General features: G+C 46.9%; 3 protein-coding genes across 4 annotated transcripts; all 3 read left to right on the top strand.

Moving 5' to 3' along the window:
* Nucleotides 1-397: 397 nt before the first annotated feature.
* On the top strand, nt 398-1,282 carry BBBOND_0003150 (hypothetical protein, conserved; the record flags this gene model as incomplete). Its single annotated transcript, XM_012915150.1, is given in 8 exon segments — nt 398-436; nt 469-504; nt 545-600; nt 620-644; nt 695-730; nt 770-805; nt 846-905; nt 998-1,282. The coding sequence occupies 8 exon segments, from the start codon at nt 398-400 to the stop codon at nt 1,280-1,282; spliced, it is 573 nt and encodes a 190-aa protein (XP_012770604.1).
* A 3,060-nt stretch (nt 1,283-4,342) lies between these two features.
* On the top strand, nt 4,343-9,718 carry BBBOND_0003140 (hypothetical protein, conserved; the record flags this gene model as incomplete). The annotated part of the gene is made up of 1 exon (XM_012915149.1): nt 4,343-9,718. One exon carries the CDS (start codon nt 4,343-4,345, stop codon nt 9,716-9,718), a length of 5,376 nt encoding a protein of 1,791 aa, XP_012770603.1.
* Nucleotides 9,719-12,173: 2,455 nt separating this feature from the next.
* On the top strand, nt 12,174-17,258 carry BBBOND_0003120 (hypothetical protein, conserved; the record flags this gene model as incomplete). 2 transcript variants are annotated; one of them, XM_012915147.1, is made up of 1 exon in its annotated part: nt 12,174-17,258. In XM_012915147.1, the coding sequence occupies one exon, from the start codon at nt 12,174-12,176 to the stop codon at nt 17,256-17,258; it is 5,085 nt and encodes a 1,694-aa protein (XP_012770601.1). The 2 variants fall into 2 exon arrangements, with proteins under 2 accessions (XP_012770601.1, XP_012770602.1); XM_012915148.1 differs by having other exon boundaries at nt 16,689-17,258.
* Nucleotides 17,259-17,494: the final 236 nt, after the last annotated feature.

Genomic DNA, 17,494 nt, shown 5'->3' with positions numbered 1-17,494 from the left:
GGTGATTGGTCGCTAAAGTAAGCGGCCGTGAGGACCGCGGCGGGTGACCCAAGTCGTGTGTTGCGAGTCACCGGCAGGGTGGCGTAATCCGCGTTGGCTCAGTTAAGTAGCATTTATAGGCGGCAAGGTAGCGATTGTTAATATCACATTTAGGCACGTAGCCGACACGCTCCGCTAGCATGGCGCCGATACCGCGGCTCGTAGCACGGTGCTGCTGCACTGTGGGAGTTGAGCGCACGGGTTTCGCTGCGATTCTTATGGCGTATCGAATTGTGAATAATTTAGGGTGACAGTTGGTGCTAGCCACATGCGTCGCGTCAGGGCAGCCGTGGTATCCTGGGCAGCGTGGGTGTCGGTGGCCTGGGCTGGGGGGACACAGGGGTGAGGGTAGGTGGTGATGAGGGGAGTGAGAGCGGCAGTGGTAGTGTTGCAGTTGGTGAGTGCTGCTTGAGTGATTGATGTTTGCAGGCTGAGGGGACTGGGAGTGGCAGTGGTAGTGTTGCAGTTGGTGAGTGCGTTGCTCAGGTGATTGACATGTCTGCAGGTTGAGGGGACTGGGAGTGGGAGTGGTAGTGTTGCAGTTGGTGAGTGCGTTGCTAGGTGATTGATATGTTCGCAGGTTGAGGGGAGTGGGAGCGGCAGTGGTACGTGTTGTAGCTGGTGAGTGCTGCTTGAGTGATTGATATGCTTGCAGGTTGAGGGGAGTGGTAGCGGCAGTGGTAGTGTTGCAGTTGGTGAGTGCGTTGCTAGGTGATTGATATGTTCGCAGGTTGAGGGGACTGGGAGCGGCAGTGGTAGTGTTGCAGTTGGTGAGTGCGTTGCTCAGGTGATTGACATGTCTGCAGGTTGAGGGGACTGGGAGCGGGAGGGGAAGATGTCTGGAGAATGGGACTGTGATTGTCCAGGTAGGAGATGTAAACAGTTCGACGTGTGTTATTGCTGTCCATGGTGTTGTACAAGATGTGGTAGTTCTAGAAAGTGCATATCATGTATGCAGTCTAACAGGCAACTCAGACAGCAGAAGAAATGCCATCCTTCGGACTGCGGCACTCGAGATACCACGTGTAACACCGATAGATGTCAATGTACATGTTGTGACAGGAAACGTTCACGCCCTGCCGCCACGCAGTACAGTGCACAGCTTGCCGATTCCTCCACTTCCTCCTCCCCCGTCCTTCCCATCATCATCGCCGCCGTCGCCCTCATCATCGTCGTCATCAGCGTCATGATATACTTCCGCATCCGGCCCTTCCACAGGATGCGGTATCTGCTGCGCAGCTGATCACAATAACCTAAATGCCAACTGACATCTAATGTTGTAGACAGTAATGATTGCGTTGATGACAAATCAGATGAGCAGTGAGGTGACCACTTTCTCCCTACTCCGCCATCGCCGCCGTCATCGTTGCCATCATCGTCGCCATCATCCTGCTCGACCTGTGCATCTTCCGCTTCCCGGTGGGCCGCAACATCCGCGATTTCCTCGTACGCAAGATACCCTTCTGCATCGCGTTCTACAGCTGATATTAGCAATTTAGTAACACAAACATCGTAATCTATATTCCACTGCTCACCTAACTGGCAACTACATCTAATGTGCTAGACAGTAATGGTTGCGTTGATGATGAATAACATGACCTATGTGCTGACCAATGTGCTGAGCAAAGTGCTGACCAATGTGCTGAGCAAAGTGGTGACCAACGTGTTGACCAACGTGGTGACCAATGCCATGACCAAAGTGCTGACCAAGATGCTGACCAATGTGCTGACCAATGTGCTGACCAAAGTGCTGCCCAAAGTGTTGACCAGAGTGCTGACCAAGGTGATGACCAAAGTGGTGACCAAAGTGGTGACCAATGTGCTGACCAAGGTGCTGACCAAAGTGTTGACCAAGGTGCTGACCAATGCCATGACCAATGCCACGACCAAAGTGGTGACCAATGCCATGACCAAAGTGGTGACCAAGTTGATGGCCACGGCAGCGATGAGATTGTTACGGCAGCGATGACATGGTCACGGCAGCGATGACATGGTCACGGCAGCGATGACATGGTCACGGCAGCGATGACATGGTTAAGGCAGCGATGACATGGTCACGGCAGCGATGACAGTGGTGAGCTAAGTGGTGATTATTATCCACTCTACATCGCCCCTTACCCACTCTACATCGCCCCTTTATCCACTCTACATCGCCCCTTAACCCACTCTACATCGCCCCTTAACCCACTCCACATCGCTCCCTTACCCACTCTACATCGCCCTTTAACCCACTCTACATCGCCCCTTAACCCACTCCACATCGCTCCCTTACCCACTCTACATCGCCCTTTAACCCACTCTACATCGCCCCTTAACCCACTCCACATCGCTCCTTTATCCACTCTACATCGCCCCTTTATCCACTTCACATCGCCTTTTAACCCACTCTACATCGCCCCTTATCCACTCCACATCGCCCCTTTACCCACTCTACATCGCCCCTTTACCCACTCTACATCGCTCCCTAACCCACTCTACATCGCTCCTTTATCCACCTTACATCGCTCCCTAATCCACTCTACATCGCCCCTTTACCCACTCTACATCGCCCCTTTATCCACTCTACATCGCTCCCTAATCCACTCTACATCGCCCCTTTACCCACTCTACATCGCCCCTTTATCCACTCCACATCGCTCCCTTATCCACTCTAAATCGCTCCTTTACCCACTCTACATCGCTCCCTAACCCACTCTACATCGCCCCTTAACCCACTCTACATCGCCCCTTTACCCACTCTACATCGCCCCTCTATCCACTCTACATCGCTCCTCTATCCACTCTACATCACTCCCTAACCCACTCTACATCGCCCCTTTATCCACTCCACATCGCTCCCTAACCTACTCTACATCGCTCCCTAACCCACTCTACATCGCTCCCTAATCCACTCTACATCGCTCCTTTATCCACTCTACATCGCTCCCTAACCCACTCTACATCGCTCCCTTATCCACTCTACATCGCCCCTTAACCCACTCTACATCGCTCCCTTATCCACTCTACATCGCTCCCTTATCCACTCTACATCGCCCCTTAACCCACTCTACATCGCTCCCTTATCCACTCTACATCGCCCCTTAACCCACTCTACATCGCTCCCTTATCCACTCTACATCGCTCCCTTATCCACTCTACATCGCCCCTTAACCCACTCTACATCGCTCCCTTATCCACTCTACATCGCCCCTTTATCCACTCTACATCGCCCCTTAGTCCACCTTACATCGCCCCTTAACCCACTCTACATCGCCCCTTTATCCACTCTACATCGCCCCTTAACCCACTCTACATCGCCCCTTTATCCACTCTACATCGCCCCTTAACCCACTCTACATCGCCCCTTATCCACCTTACATCGCCCCTTTATCCACTCCACATCGCTCCCTAATCCACCTTACACCGCCCCTTTACCCACTCTACATCGCTCCTTAACCCACTCTACATCGCCCCTTAACCTCCTCTAATAGCCCCTTTACCCACCATACATCGCTCCCTAACCCACTCTACATCGCTCCCTAACCCACTCTACATCGCTCCCTAACCCACTCCACATCGCTCCCTAACCCACTCTACATCGCCCCTTTATCCACCTTACATCGCTCCTTAACCTCCTCTAATCGCTCCTTTATCCACTCTACATCGCCCCTTAACCCACTCTACATCGCCCCTTTACCCACTCTACATCGCCCCTTTATCCACTCCTCATCGCCCCTTAACCCACTCTACATCGCCCCTTTACCCACTCCACATCGCTCCCTAACCCACTCCACATCGCTCCTTTACACACCTTACATCGCTCCTTTATCCACCTTACATCGCTCCCTAATCCACTCTTCATCGCTCCTTTAGCCACTCTACATCGCCCCTTTATCCACTCTACATCGCTCCTTAACCCACTCTACATCGCCCCTTAATCCACTCCTCATCGCTCCTTTACCCACTCTACATCCCTCCCTTATCCACTCTACATCCCTCCCTTATCCACTCTACATCGCTCGAATTACCTTGCTATAATACCGCTATGACCTCATTAGACTACAATAATAACTTGTCCCTTGTCCCCCTTCACTTCCCTCCTTCCACCGCTTGCCACTGCCCTGACCATGTGCCGCTTAGGGAGCTTGGCAAGAAATTTGACAAAATTTAAAACCCTAAAAATACCTTAAATAATAACCCTATTAACATCCTTGATAACCTCTGTACTGGCCTCGAAAAATTCCTCGGCTTCAACTCTGACTCCAAAGGCTACGACGGCACTGGGATTGTGTACTCTGACCTGGATAGGCTGTGTGATGCGGTGATGGGATTTTTGAGTGGTGTGCTTGGTGCGGTGAAAAACGAAAATGAAGTGACAACTTATGATAAATACATTAGTGGAGAGAATAATAGACTCAAAAAAGTACTTGACACCTTAAATAAAAATATTGGCTCCGGGCGTGATGGGCTTGCGGCGTCTGTCGCCGCGGTGAAGGGGTGGTTGGAGGGGTATGAAGAGGAATTACAAGAAAAAACGTTACACGTATTAAATGATTTAGGTAAGTTCCATGATGATATTTCGGGTATATACACTACTAATATTAGTGCAGGTGATAATCTCCAAGAACAACTGAGCAAGTGGACGTCCACAGTAGACGACATCGACAAATACATAAACAGCACTGAGACACGATACGTTAATAAATTAGATAGCGTACTTCTTTCTAAGCTAATGAATGAAATAAAACACGTGCAAAAAGTGGTTGAGCACCTGAAAAGTGTTGCTGAGAATGATGAGGTGAAGAGGCAGGCAAAGGTTGTAGATACCGTGTTGGTGAATCAGAAGGAAAGGATTGAAAAGGAGATAAAAGAGGGATTCATGGACTTACAAAAGCAATTAGCATATAAATTTAGGTGCATTGACAAAAAAATAATTGACCTTTGCGAGATAAAGAGAACGCAACTTGGGAACGTTAAGCATGTTATCCAGGACGGCAAGAGCAAAGCTCAAGGTATGTTTGTTGAATTTGATAATAAGTATGCCACTCCAATACTTCAGCATTTTGAGAACATTAGAAGTGCGCTGGTGGAGATTGATAGGTCCAAGAATCCATCTGGGAGAAAGGATACATCCAAGTTGAAAGAAGAAGTTACAAAAATTGATAAATGTCTAGACGCCTTTCGTATTAATTTGGGAGGATGCGTTGGAGAGTTGGAAAATTGGATGTACAAGACCAAACGAACAATTGCTGAAGCCGAAAGCAACCTGAGGAAAATTATAGACAAATCGGTAGTTAAAAACGAAATTCAAGACATTGAGAACGTTGCCAGTAACTTAAAACATACGATTACAGAACCATTGAACCAATTCATGAAAGACATAGAGGGAGAAGTTGCAATGGCCGTGCAAGGAGCACGATGGCATTTTGATAAGATTAAAGCGGAAGTTGGAGTGGCTGACGGAATAATTAAGGATACTACATTATGTGGTAATTGGAATGCCCTAAAAAGCACCATTGGCGGTGTAGTCACAGAAATTACAGGTTCAGGCAACGGTAAAGCTTCACTTGGTGGGATTACAGGTGACGTAAAATCGTATGTTATTGCTAGTTATGCTGAAAATAAATTTGAATCACAAGTTCTTCCTGGTTGGATTGAAGACGCTCTGCAGACTGAAACGGCGAAGGGGTGGCTGGACATGTATATTAACGTTGGAAAACCCGATGCTGTGCAAAAGGTGAGAGCCGCCATTATTTCGCAACTTGAAAGTACTGTGAGAACAAAAGTTGCAGTCAACCTACCTAAAGGCGACAAGGAAAAGGCTCATGAAAATCTGGGTGACATCGCAAAGTATCTTAAAGCGTATGGCGCAGCAATTGATGAGCACATTAAGAAGACCTCAATCGGAGTATTCGTTGCAGGTGTAGATGAAGCATTAAAAAAAACTATGCAACCTCCACCTGGCACAAACACAAATCCCTTACGAACTGTCGTTGAGATCGCTCTCTCATCCGTCTCGGCATCTGCCAAACAGACCGCCAAGGAGATTGGTGACTTCACCGGCAAGTACAGCATCGGCAGGGTAGAGGAAGCAGTGAGTCAAGTCAAGGAATTAACATCTAAAATTGAGAACGATCCTGGCCGCAAAATTACTGAGTCTTTGTCGACGGTTCATACTCAAATTGGCCACCTTGATACATCGCTACAGGAAATAAATAAATCTGCGCAGGGGCTTAATGTCAATGCGACGAAAACAACCTTGGATAGCATATCCTCAGACATAAAAACAACCCTGGGGAAACTAATGGATGAAATTTCAACGCTAGCCAAGGATAATATTGCATGGTACTTAGATAATTTAAAGATGGGCAGCATTGACACAGTGCTTGGTGAAATTGGAGATCATATCAACCGTGTTCAAACCAGCACAGTTGAACAAATCAACAAAGTCCAAAACGGCATTAGTCCCATCATCACCTCACTTGAAGGCCTTCCTGACATGGTCGAGTACAAGATGGCAGATGTCGTGGAAAAGATGAAAGCTCTCAGAGAACACGTTGAACTAATATACAGCCATTTTCAACACATAGAATTCATTGCTACGACAGCTAACGATAAAATCGAGAAAGCCATTAAGGCCACTCAAACAACATTGTCGGATGCATACGCATCGGCGGAAACTCTCGTCGAAGCCCTCGAAAACAACCTTCTCGCCATATCAGCTGACGCATTCCGAACCATGACTAACGAAGTGAGAAAGCTTTTTGCCGACGGCCATATCGCCGACCTCCAGTCCCTTCGGAAATTAGTGTCCACCCAGCTCAAGATCATCTCCTGCGCCATCAACAAGGACCTCAACACCGGCGTAAAAGGCTTCCTTAAGACCCTGAGTGGGGAGTCAATAGACCTCTATGCCGCGGGTCACATTGAACGTCGCCCGGCCAAGAAGGAACAGAAGACAAATCTGCTCGACGAAGTGAAGGACGCTATTGGCAGAGGTGAACATGGAGACAAAGTAGCAAATTTCACCAACAAATTTAAAACCTATTCAGAACACATTTTCACATATTTGGACAAGGACCTCAAACAGATTTTCGCCTCCCAGCCTCGGGTCATCGGTGACTATCCCAACCGTGTCTCCACCATCCAACGCAACCTCACCGATCTCCTCACCCACATCAGCACTCACAAACACTTCGACCACCAGGTGCCCCAAATGCTCGAAACACTCAAGACGTCCATTTCCACCTTCAAGTCCACGCACTTCGGCAACGCATCCTACCCCGTGCTCGACGCCTTTCCCCGAAGCCTGGAGCAGTTCGTCGGGGAGCTGGAGAGGATGTACGTTAGCAGGTATGAGGGTGGTTTCGAGAACGTTTTATTGGTATATGCAAACACCGGAAATGTTACAGAAGAAGGAAAAAATTGCGCCAAAATATTTTTGACAATAATTGGGATCTTGCTACAATATCTGCAGGAACTGTACGGCAAGTGCGATCCAACTAATAAAAAGGGTATGTGGAGAGAGAAACACATTAGTTTGTACGATTTAGATGCTACGAATAAAAGGAATGCCAACCCACTCGGTCACTGGTTCCAGCGTCGTGGTTACATTGTGCCAGAGGATGAGAAGACGCAGAACGGAGAGTTGCGCAATGCGACAAATCTGAAAGGTGCGGAAATTATAAAGTTGTGCCACAATATAATCAGCAACGTAGATCCTGCGACCATAAAGCTTTTGGGAATATACGGTAACCAGCGTGAAAATAACGTGAAGCTGATAAACCTATTGATGTTCCTGAACAACATGAAACTATCAGACTTCTACAAAGTCTGTCACCTCAATATGCGCCCTAATCCTAAACCTCCAACGACGATATATGAAATGATGCAATGGCTTCCCGGATTGTGGTTTAATCCCATGTTTAGTAAAGTTACCGGCTATTTCACAACTTTGCTTACCTCGTTGAAGGAGGAGTACAAATTACAGGCAGATGCGTTAGATGTTGCCGTCACGTCCAACCTAAAAAGCGAAATTAAATCACATCTTGATGGTACACAATTGTCCAATACTTTGCGCAATGTTTGTTTATACTCGCACAATACGTTAGTTGCCATCCTCGGACACGGTCATGCGGACGGTCGATACGCTTGTGAATTTTATATGAACGCAGATAATTTGATGTATCCCAGCAGTCCTAGCGCGTGCTTCGATATGCTTGCGGATATAGTTTGCAGATTATATACTCAGCTATGCTTCCTCTACAAACAGTGCTACAATGGCCGTGGTAGGGGCGGTTGGGAAGATTGTTGGTACGGCAAGGGAATCGCCGGATCAGCGTGGCACTGCAATGACTACCAATGCCCCAACCAAGAGTGTGAGCAAAAGGACAGGCAAACGGACGATCAAAATGCTGACCAAAGTGGTAACCAAAAGTGCAACCAACACTCCAAGTGCGGCATAAAGTCACCGCTACAGTCTTTCTTGGAAGATGGACTACAAGGCTTCCTGCCACACCGGCTTGATAAGGTTGGTTGCGGCGTAAAATGTTCGGTGTCTAATCACCATGGCAAGCCATGTCTCACTCCTATGGGCCTGGCTGACATCGGAATTACTGCTTCGCATACGAAAACCGGCGCTCATCTGAAAGAGGCTCTTCGCAATTTCTGCGGTCCCATATCGCATCTCACTAAACTGTGTAGTATTATCACATGCCTCATCCGCCGTCCGCCGCAGACGCTGGGCGACATGTTTGCGTTCTACTACCATTTCATAAATGGCTGGTACGAGACTGGAAAAGGCGAGCGTGAGAACCACCGAGAGATTGCGTTTAACCTAGCCGTCAAAGCCGCTAATTTCAAAATTCCAGAAACGAAGTTAGAGATTAAGTCCATGTTTAGCAGCAGCAGTCACGCCACTCATGCTCCCGGCAAACTTCCGAAACACAACGGTGATCTGCTGAGTCTTGTAGCTTGTGATTCTAAGACACTACCAGGCCTACCCTGCGGTCGGTACCTGCAACCAATTAGCAACGACATCATGGTGGTATATTCTAAGTACCACGCAAGCCACTACCTGTCATGGGTAGTATACATTACCGAAACATTCTACGACTTACTCAAGAAATTGTATGACGAATGCTGCCGAAACTGCAATAGACCTGGCAAGCGTTGCTATGACAAGAGCTGTGTCAAGGATTGTCAAGTCAGGTTCAGCTATGGATATAAGCATACTAATGAAGACAATAAACTTGCGGGATTTGATACAATTAAGCATGAATCGTTATGTGGTTCTATTGTTAAATGCCGAGCTACCCATGCGGCTATATACTCATCAGGATTTACTTTCGGCAGTCCGTTCGAAATGAGTGGTGATGATGGCAGACGTAAAAAACGTACATGTGAAGATTTCTGCCAGGCACTGGGATTCGTCGTGAGACCAGGTAACGCTTTATATATGCTCGTTAACAAAACAATTCCCGATTTTCTTTGGCAAATCAGGGAGAAATTCTTCTGGACCACCGTCGCGCTCTGGTCGCTGTCCCTCTTCTACCTCATCTGCGTCATGGTTGGCAGACTGGATGTGCTCCATATCCGCTCACACCTGAGGATACCGTCGTCGCACAAGATTACAGCGCAATCATTGTTGGCGGCAGCGCAAGTCGGAAGGCTTGCCAAGATATCGTATCTACAACCGTGATCATCGCCACATTTGTAATTCACACAACTCACGTAACTACTCACCTACTCACCTAACTGACAAACGTAGTCTAATGTCTCGAATTACTCTAGCGGCAACCTGTGAACTAGATAGCGTTAAGATTAAGTGATGAGTGAACGACAATGCAAAGTGATAAGCTAGCAACCAGGCAAAGTGCTAACCTAGCAACCAGGCAAAGTGCTAAGCTAGCACACAGGCTAAGTCCTAAGCTAGCAACCAAGCAAAGTGCTAAGCTAGCACACAGGCTAAGTCCTAAGCTAGCAACCAGGCTAAGTGCTAACCTGGCACCCAGGCAAAGTGGTAAGCAGGCAACCAGGCAAGGTGCTAAGCTAGCAACCAGGCAAAGTGCTAAGCAAGCAACCAGGCAAAGTGCTAAGCTAGCAACCAGGCAAAGTGCTAAGCTAGCAACCAGGCAAAGTGCTAAGCAAGCACCCAGGCAAAGTGCTAAGCAAGCACCCAGGCAAAGTGCTAAGCAAGCAATCAAGCAACGTGCTAAGCTAGCAACCAGGCAAAGTGCTAAGCTAGCAACCAGGCAATGTGCTAACCTAGCACACAGGCAAAGTGCTAACCTAGCACACAGGCAAAGTGCTAACCTAGCAACCAGGCAAAGTGCTAAGCTAGCAACCAGGCAATGTGCTAACCTAGCACACAGGCAAAGTGCTAACCTAGCACACAGGCAAAGTGCTAACCTAGCACCCAGGCAAAGTGGTAAGATGGCAACCCGGCAACGTGCTAAGCTGGCAACCAGGCAAAGTGCTAACCTAGCACCCAGGCAAAGTGGTAACCTAGCAACCAAGCTAAATGCTAACCTAGCATCCAGGCAAAGTGTTGACCTAGCAACCAGGCGAAGTGCTAAGCTGGCAACCAGGCAAAGTGCTAAGCTGGCAACCAGGCAAAGTGGTAAGCTAGCAACCAGACAACGTGGTAAGCTAGCACTCAGGCAAAGTGCTAACCTAGCAACCAGGCAAAGTGCTAAGCTAGCACCTGACCAAGATGATGGTTACGGCAGCGATGACAGTTGGTGGTCACGGCAGCGATGAAATGGTCACGGCAGCGATGACATGGTCACGGCAGCGATGACATGGTCACGGCAGCGACGACATGGTTACGGCAGCGATGACATGGTCACGGCAGCGATGATATGGTCACGGCAGCGATGACATGGTCACGGCAGCGATGACATGGTTACGGCAGCGATGATATGGACACGGCAGCGATGACATGGTCACGGCAGCGATGACATGGTTACGGCAGCGATGATATGGTCACGGCAGCGATGACATGGTCACGGCAGCGATGACATGGTCACGGCAGCGATGACATGGTCACGGCAGCGATGACAAGTTGATGGTTACGGCAGCGATGACATGGTAACGGCAGCGATGACATGGTTACCAAAGTGGTGATTATTATCCACTCTACATCGCCCCTTTATTCACTCTACATCGCTCCCTAACCCACTCTACATCGCTCCTTAACCCACTCTACATCGCTCCCTAACCCACTCTACATCGCTCCCTAACCCACACTTTACATCGCTCCCTAACCCACTTTACATCGCTCCCTAACCCACTCTACATCGCTCCTTAACCCACTCCATATCGCCCCCTAACCCACTCTACATCGCTACCTAACCCACTCTACATCGCTCCCTAATCCACTCTACATCGCTCCTTTAACCACTCTACATCGCCCCTTAACCCACTCCACATCGCCCCTTTGTCCACTCTACATCGCCCCTTAACGCACTCTACATCGCCCCTTTACCCACTCTACATCGCTCCTTAACCCACTCTACATCGCTCTTTATCCACTCTACATCGCCCCTTAACCCACTCTACATCGCCCCTTTATCCACTCTACATCGCTCCCTAACCCACTCTACATCGCTCCTTATCCACTCCACATCGCCCCTTTGTCCACTCTACATCGCCCCTTATCCACTCTGCATCGCTCCCTAACCCACCCTACATCGCTCCCTAACCCACTCTACATCGCTCCTTAACCCACTCTACATCGCCCCTTAACCCACTCTACATCGCCCCTTTACCCACTCTACATCGCTCCCTTATCCACTCTACATCGCCCCTTAACCCACTCTACATCGCTCCTTTATCCACTCCACATCGACCGAATTACCTCGCTATAATACCGCTATGACCTCTATAAACCATCCTAATAACTTGTGCCTTGCCACCCTTCCCTTCCCTCTTCCACCTCTTGCCACTGCCCTGACCATGTGCCGCCTAGTGAGCTTGGCAAGAAATTTGATGAAATTAAAAAGTGCGAAATAACCTCAAATAACAACCCTACTAACATCTTTACTAACCTTTGCACTGGCCTTCAGACTTTCCTCGGCTTCAACTCTGACTCCAAAGGCTACACTGGCCAGGGCATTGTGTACTCTGACCTGGACAGGCTGTGTGACGGGGTGATGGGATTTTTGAGTGGTGTGCTTGGTGCGGTGAAAAACGAAAATGAAGTGACAACTTATGATAATTACATCACTGGAGAGGATAAAAAACTTAATAAAGTAATTGAGAAACTAAATAAAAATATTGGCTCCGGGCGTGCTGGGCTTGTGGAGTCTGTCGCCGCGGTGAAGGGGTGGTTGGAGGGGTATGGAAAGAGTGTAAAAGAAAAAACTGAAAATATATACATTCAAATGAAGATGATAATGAATAATATCGACACGCATAAGACCTATATTGATAATACGACAAAAGATGGTTTTGATGCTATTTCTTCGAATCTATCGGGTTCTATAACCATTAATAAAAGGCTTCTCGCTAAACTACAAAATGATGGAGAAATTATCAAATTAATTGATGTGCCGTTACAGAAAAAAACAGCACCTGCTATTGAAAAAATTTTTCAAGCTTTTAGTGAACTAAAAAAATTGGCAAAAAACGATGACATTCGAAAAACATTTCTGAAAACGCAGCAGGAGCATCATGAGTTGTGTCGTTCAATACACAAAGAACTTCACGAAAATGCAGACAAAAAGGCAGTTGAGTTTGTTGGTGACATACAAAGTGAGATTAAAGAGCTTGAAAGTAAAATGAAGAATTTGGACCAAGGATTGAGTGAGTCAGAAAAACAGTTAATGCGATTGATAAGTATCGCTGATGATGCCGTCAGACATGCGAGGGATAATGATCTAAATATGGATTCCCTTGATGCTCTAATACGCGGAAAATTAACAAAGCAGATTAAAGACATAAACAGCGAACTTTTGGAATTCGAAAATAATTTCAGGATTAATGTGCAAAGGCCGCTTGACAGTGCAGTCAGCCTGGTGTATACATCTATAACAGAGCTGTACAAAAAAATTGACAATGTTGGTGGCGCAACACTAGCAGATTCGGAACATAAGACTGTTGATGAGTTAATTGCGTATATTAAAAAACAGGTTTTTACAATAAAAAATAGCGTGTTGGGCGGTGACAACGCTAAAAGTAGTGTCGAACATCATTGGAAAGATTTTAAAAGTGGCGTTGAGAATCTAGTTAAGGAACTCAATGGTACGGATGTCGCTGATCCAGGACCTCGGCGAACCGGTCTTCTTCGTGATATTCTTGACGGTGTTTTAAAATATGCCAAAAGGTTCAGTGAGAGGGGTAATGAAGAAGAGTATTTTGAAAAAACTGTGGAGGAGTGGGTAGTGAACATTCTGACTGACAATGAGTTTGTGAGACAAAAGTTTAAGGCGTATCTTAAGGGTAACAGTAAGTTGCATTCGCAATATAAAAGTGCAGACAGTAGTGATGAACTTAATGACGAAGGTATCGCGAAGATCGCACAACAGATTGTTGCCAACCTTAAAGTCGGTATTATTGACGACGCTGTGAAAGATTTCAAAAGTACCATTGACAGTGTTCGACTTGACCACAACGACAAGATTCAGAAATATGTCAGCGCTGTTCAAATTGTCTGTCAGCAATTTTCTGGAGGAATTGATTTGCAGATGGACAGACACAAAAAAGGCGAAATTAATTTTGATGGCGCAATCGCAGCGATCGATAGAGTAGTTTTGAAGAATCCAGCTTCTCCTTCCGCCGCCATGGCAAAAGGGTATCTTGAGGAAGCTTACAAGCGAATAATGTATGTACTATCCACCACCGCCGATCAGGTTGCCTCTGAACTGCAGCAGTTCGTCAATAAATCGAGCCTCGACACCGCAGTGGAAGCGGCTATAGGTAAAGTGGCTGGGATGGCTACGTTGCTAAGAAGCGACCCAGTAACTGGGGCATTAGATTACTTGAAAAAACCCATAAGCAACCTTCACGGAAATCTCGAAAACGCGACTGGACAACTCTCCACTGGTGGTAGAACTGCTGGAGACAGTACTAATTACGCCAAAAACGTTGACACAAGGTTGAAAGAAGTGCAAAGTCAGACACAAGCACTATTGAGTGGTATGAAAATTCAGCGAATGGCTCTTGACGCGGCGATTAAAGGCGTTGATGAGCCGCTGGCAGCGATCACCGTATTAGCTAATCAGCTTAACGCTAAGGATAATGGCATAGAAAAAACCGTTAAGTATTTAGAAATGTTTCTAAAAACCCTCGGGCAGAATAATGAAGAAGGTAGTCTGCGTATGTCAATTAAGAAGTGCATTAACGCCAATCATAGCGCTTTATCATACTTAAGAAAGCAGGTCAAACAAGCTGTGGAAGCTGCCAAGGCATCCATCATTGAGTATATCCAGACCACATCTGAAGAGTTGATCAAACGTATCAACTCGGCAACCGACGCCATGAAAACTGAAGCCCACAGTTTATATGCTAATCGCAGGAAGAATGAGCTGCAGGACCTGAAAGACGTTGTGGAGCTTCGGCTGGGAGAAATAAAAGGAATAATATACCTCGACTCCATAAGTGGCCACAAAGCTCTTCTGAAACGTGTGAAAGGTGACTTAGATGATTTTGGTAAGCTGGTTCGGCGGCAAGATAATAAACTTGATGCACTGCAAAATAAGGAGTCCGTCGAGGAATTGTCTCAGGCATTCAGGGCCTATGTTGATCCTATATTATTTCATGTTGCTGATGAAATTAGAAAATTATTCGAGTCCGAAGGTCCACACAACATATATCATATGAAGTTGGAAACCGCTTATGAGAAACTCAAACTTGTGCTTGCCCACTTGAAAAACAACTCCAACAGGAAATTTACGTTCGACTCCAGATTTTCCGAGCTGCTTGACCAACTCCAGAATCTGCTCGGCGACTTTAATCCTTCAACGTCCTTCTCGGAAATCTCCATGCCGCTTCTGGATGCCGTAAAGCATGGATTGACGTCTTTCTCCTCGGAGCTAACTAAGGCATACGTGTCGCCGTACTCTGGTCAGAACATCAATTGGGCTGTTGGTCTCGACTCCGTGTTATCAGGGCAGCCTAAAAAATGCGCACAAATTCTCTGCACATTGGTACCAATATTGCTGGAAGATCTGAGTGAGTTGTCAGAAAACTGTGATGGTAGGTGGAAAGGAAAGATGATTAACTTATCCATCGAGAGCACGAAGTATAACACAGTTAACGGTCTCGGAGGTTTCTTTGCAAACCGTGGCTACGATGTTTCCCGGTCGGACAAGCAAGAGGGTGAACTGAGGAACAAAGATGGTTGCAAAGGGGAACACATTCAGAGGTGGATTGCGGGGACAGTCGTGTCTCAGTCCGGCAACCGCAATCTCATTGATGATCTTAAGTGTATATTTGCACACCTGGAAACGTATAATCAAGTTTGCCACATGGCAACCCAATTCTCCACTAAGTATCCGTGCTCTGTTTACGAAATGCTGATGTGGCTCTGCGGACTGCCGTATAATGCCGTGCGCTCAGACTTGTTACGTGAAGGCATAGGCAACTTACTTGAAAATCCGGATAAGAAGCTAGCTAATGTCGATGGCATCGCGCTCTACGATCATGAATCGTCATACCTAGACGCCTATCCGAGTAAAATTACATATAGGAATCTCGACGCTGTATTGCACCACGTATGCGAAAAAGCGTACGATGTTCTGACTCATGTCGTAGGCTTTGGTGATGAATTTACCGTGTACGCCTGTGAGTTCTCAACCAATTCGTTACACCTAATGTATCCAACAGACCCATCGCAGTGCCTGGATATGCTGCTCGACATTCTGCGTAGATTATTCCGAGCTCTACGGTTCTTGCGCAGCCGGTGTAAGGTTCCAGCTGAGCATTACGGTTGGCGTGACTGCCGATACGGAAGAGATGTATTCACATCCAAATCGCATTGTAACAACCAGTCAACCGGCAAAGCAGCGTGCCATCCTACGTGTGAAGCAACGTGCAAACCAAATTGCCGAGTTCACGCCTCAGTAAGTTGTCAACCAAATTCACCACTTATGTCTTATCTGAACGATTGTCTACCCGGACATCTACCTCACAGATTGCAATCAGTGGGATGTAAACCCAAGTGTAATACGTGTTCTGCGAGCTCTACAAAAAGTATGCCGTGTCTAACCCCCCTAGGTTTCAGGGCATTCTCAGGATGCACGAAATCTGGTGAGGATCTGTGTAAAATTATTGAGACATTCATGAACATCGATGATATCGACGCACTGTTTGCGCTCACACCCAGTCCACCGTCTACTCTACCAGAGCATTACGCTTTCACGTTGTCATTTGTTGACGGTTGGGAAACCAATAACAAACATTCCTTCTTAGAATTAATGCGCACATCGCTTACTGAACAGTCCATTAAATTATATAAAAACACGGACGACCTCACAGATTTGTTGCGTCAAACATACGGCAACACACCGAGCGACCATGGTAAGACGTATAAAGATGGCGACAAAATAGATTTGTCGTGCTTCTCACTGACCACCATATGCTCCAATAAACAACACTGTGCTCCGTACGTATCTAACTTATGTTGTGATGTATACGGGCATTTCGCTCATAAGCATTCAAACCTCTACATGTCCTGGGCAATATATTTAACATGGGATTTCTGGAATTGTCTTAACAATTTGTACAATGACTTCATACAGATATTCTGCTTAGATTGGGGATGCCAGATGTGCTTGAATGGCAACTCATGTAAACCAGGTAAACATGGTATGCCTAATCCAAAAGGCCCTGGATCAGGTTGCCTATGTCCTTCCCTAGTTGGATGTAGAGGCGTCTGGCCGACGTTGTACAACTACGGATTAACATTTCAAAATGTCAAAACATTAATAACAATGAAGAAGAAGTGTATTGATATGCGCAGCCAATTATACGATGTTCTGCACTCTGATTATTTTAAAAACCTTTTCACAGAATGCGACAACTTCCTCTACCAAATCCGCCTCCCCTTCATGACTCTAACCCTCGCCCTCTGGCTCCTCTCTTTATTGTACCTCCTCCACATCATGGTCATCCGCCTAGACCTGCTCCACATCAAATCTCACTTACACTCACCGTCAACACATCGCATAGCCGCTCAATCGCTACTCGCCGCGGCACGTGTCAGCAAGCTTAACAGAGTGTTTTATCTACAACCATAATCGTACTCACGTGTTTACTATCTACACTCACCTAGCATCACCTACTCACCTAACTTATGAATTGTGCTTTAATCTGTTGTATCACTCATTGATCGTTGTATGTGATTGTGTAATAGTTAACTAAAGTGTTGACCAATGTGCTGACCAAAGTGGTGACCAAAGAGGTGACCAATGCCATGACCAAAGTGCTGACCAATGTGCTGACCAAAGTGGTGACCAACGTGATGACCAATGCC

Source organism: Babesia bigemina, scaffold Bbigscaff_70603 (assembly GCF_000981445.1).
Source record: "Babesia bigemina genome assembly Bbig001, scaffold Bbigscaff_70603".
Lineage (NCBI taxonomy): Eukaryota > Apicomplexa > Aconoidasida > Piroplasmida > Babesiidae > Babesia > Babesia bigemina.
This window is presented reverse-complemented; position numbering and strand designations above follow the sequence as displayed.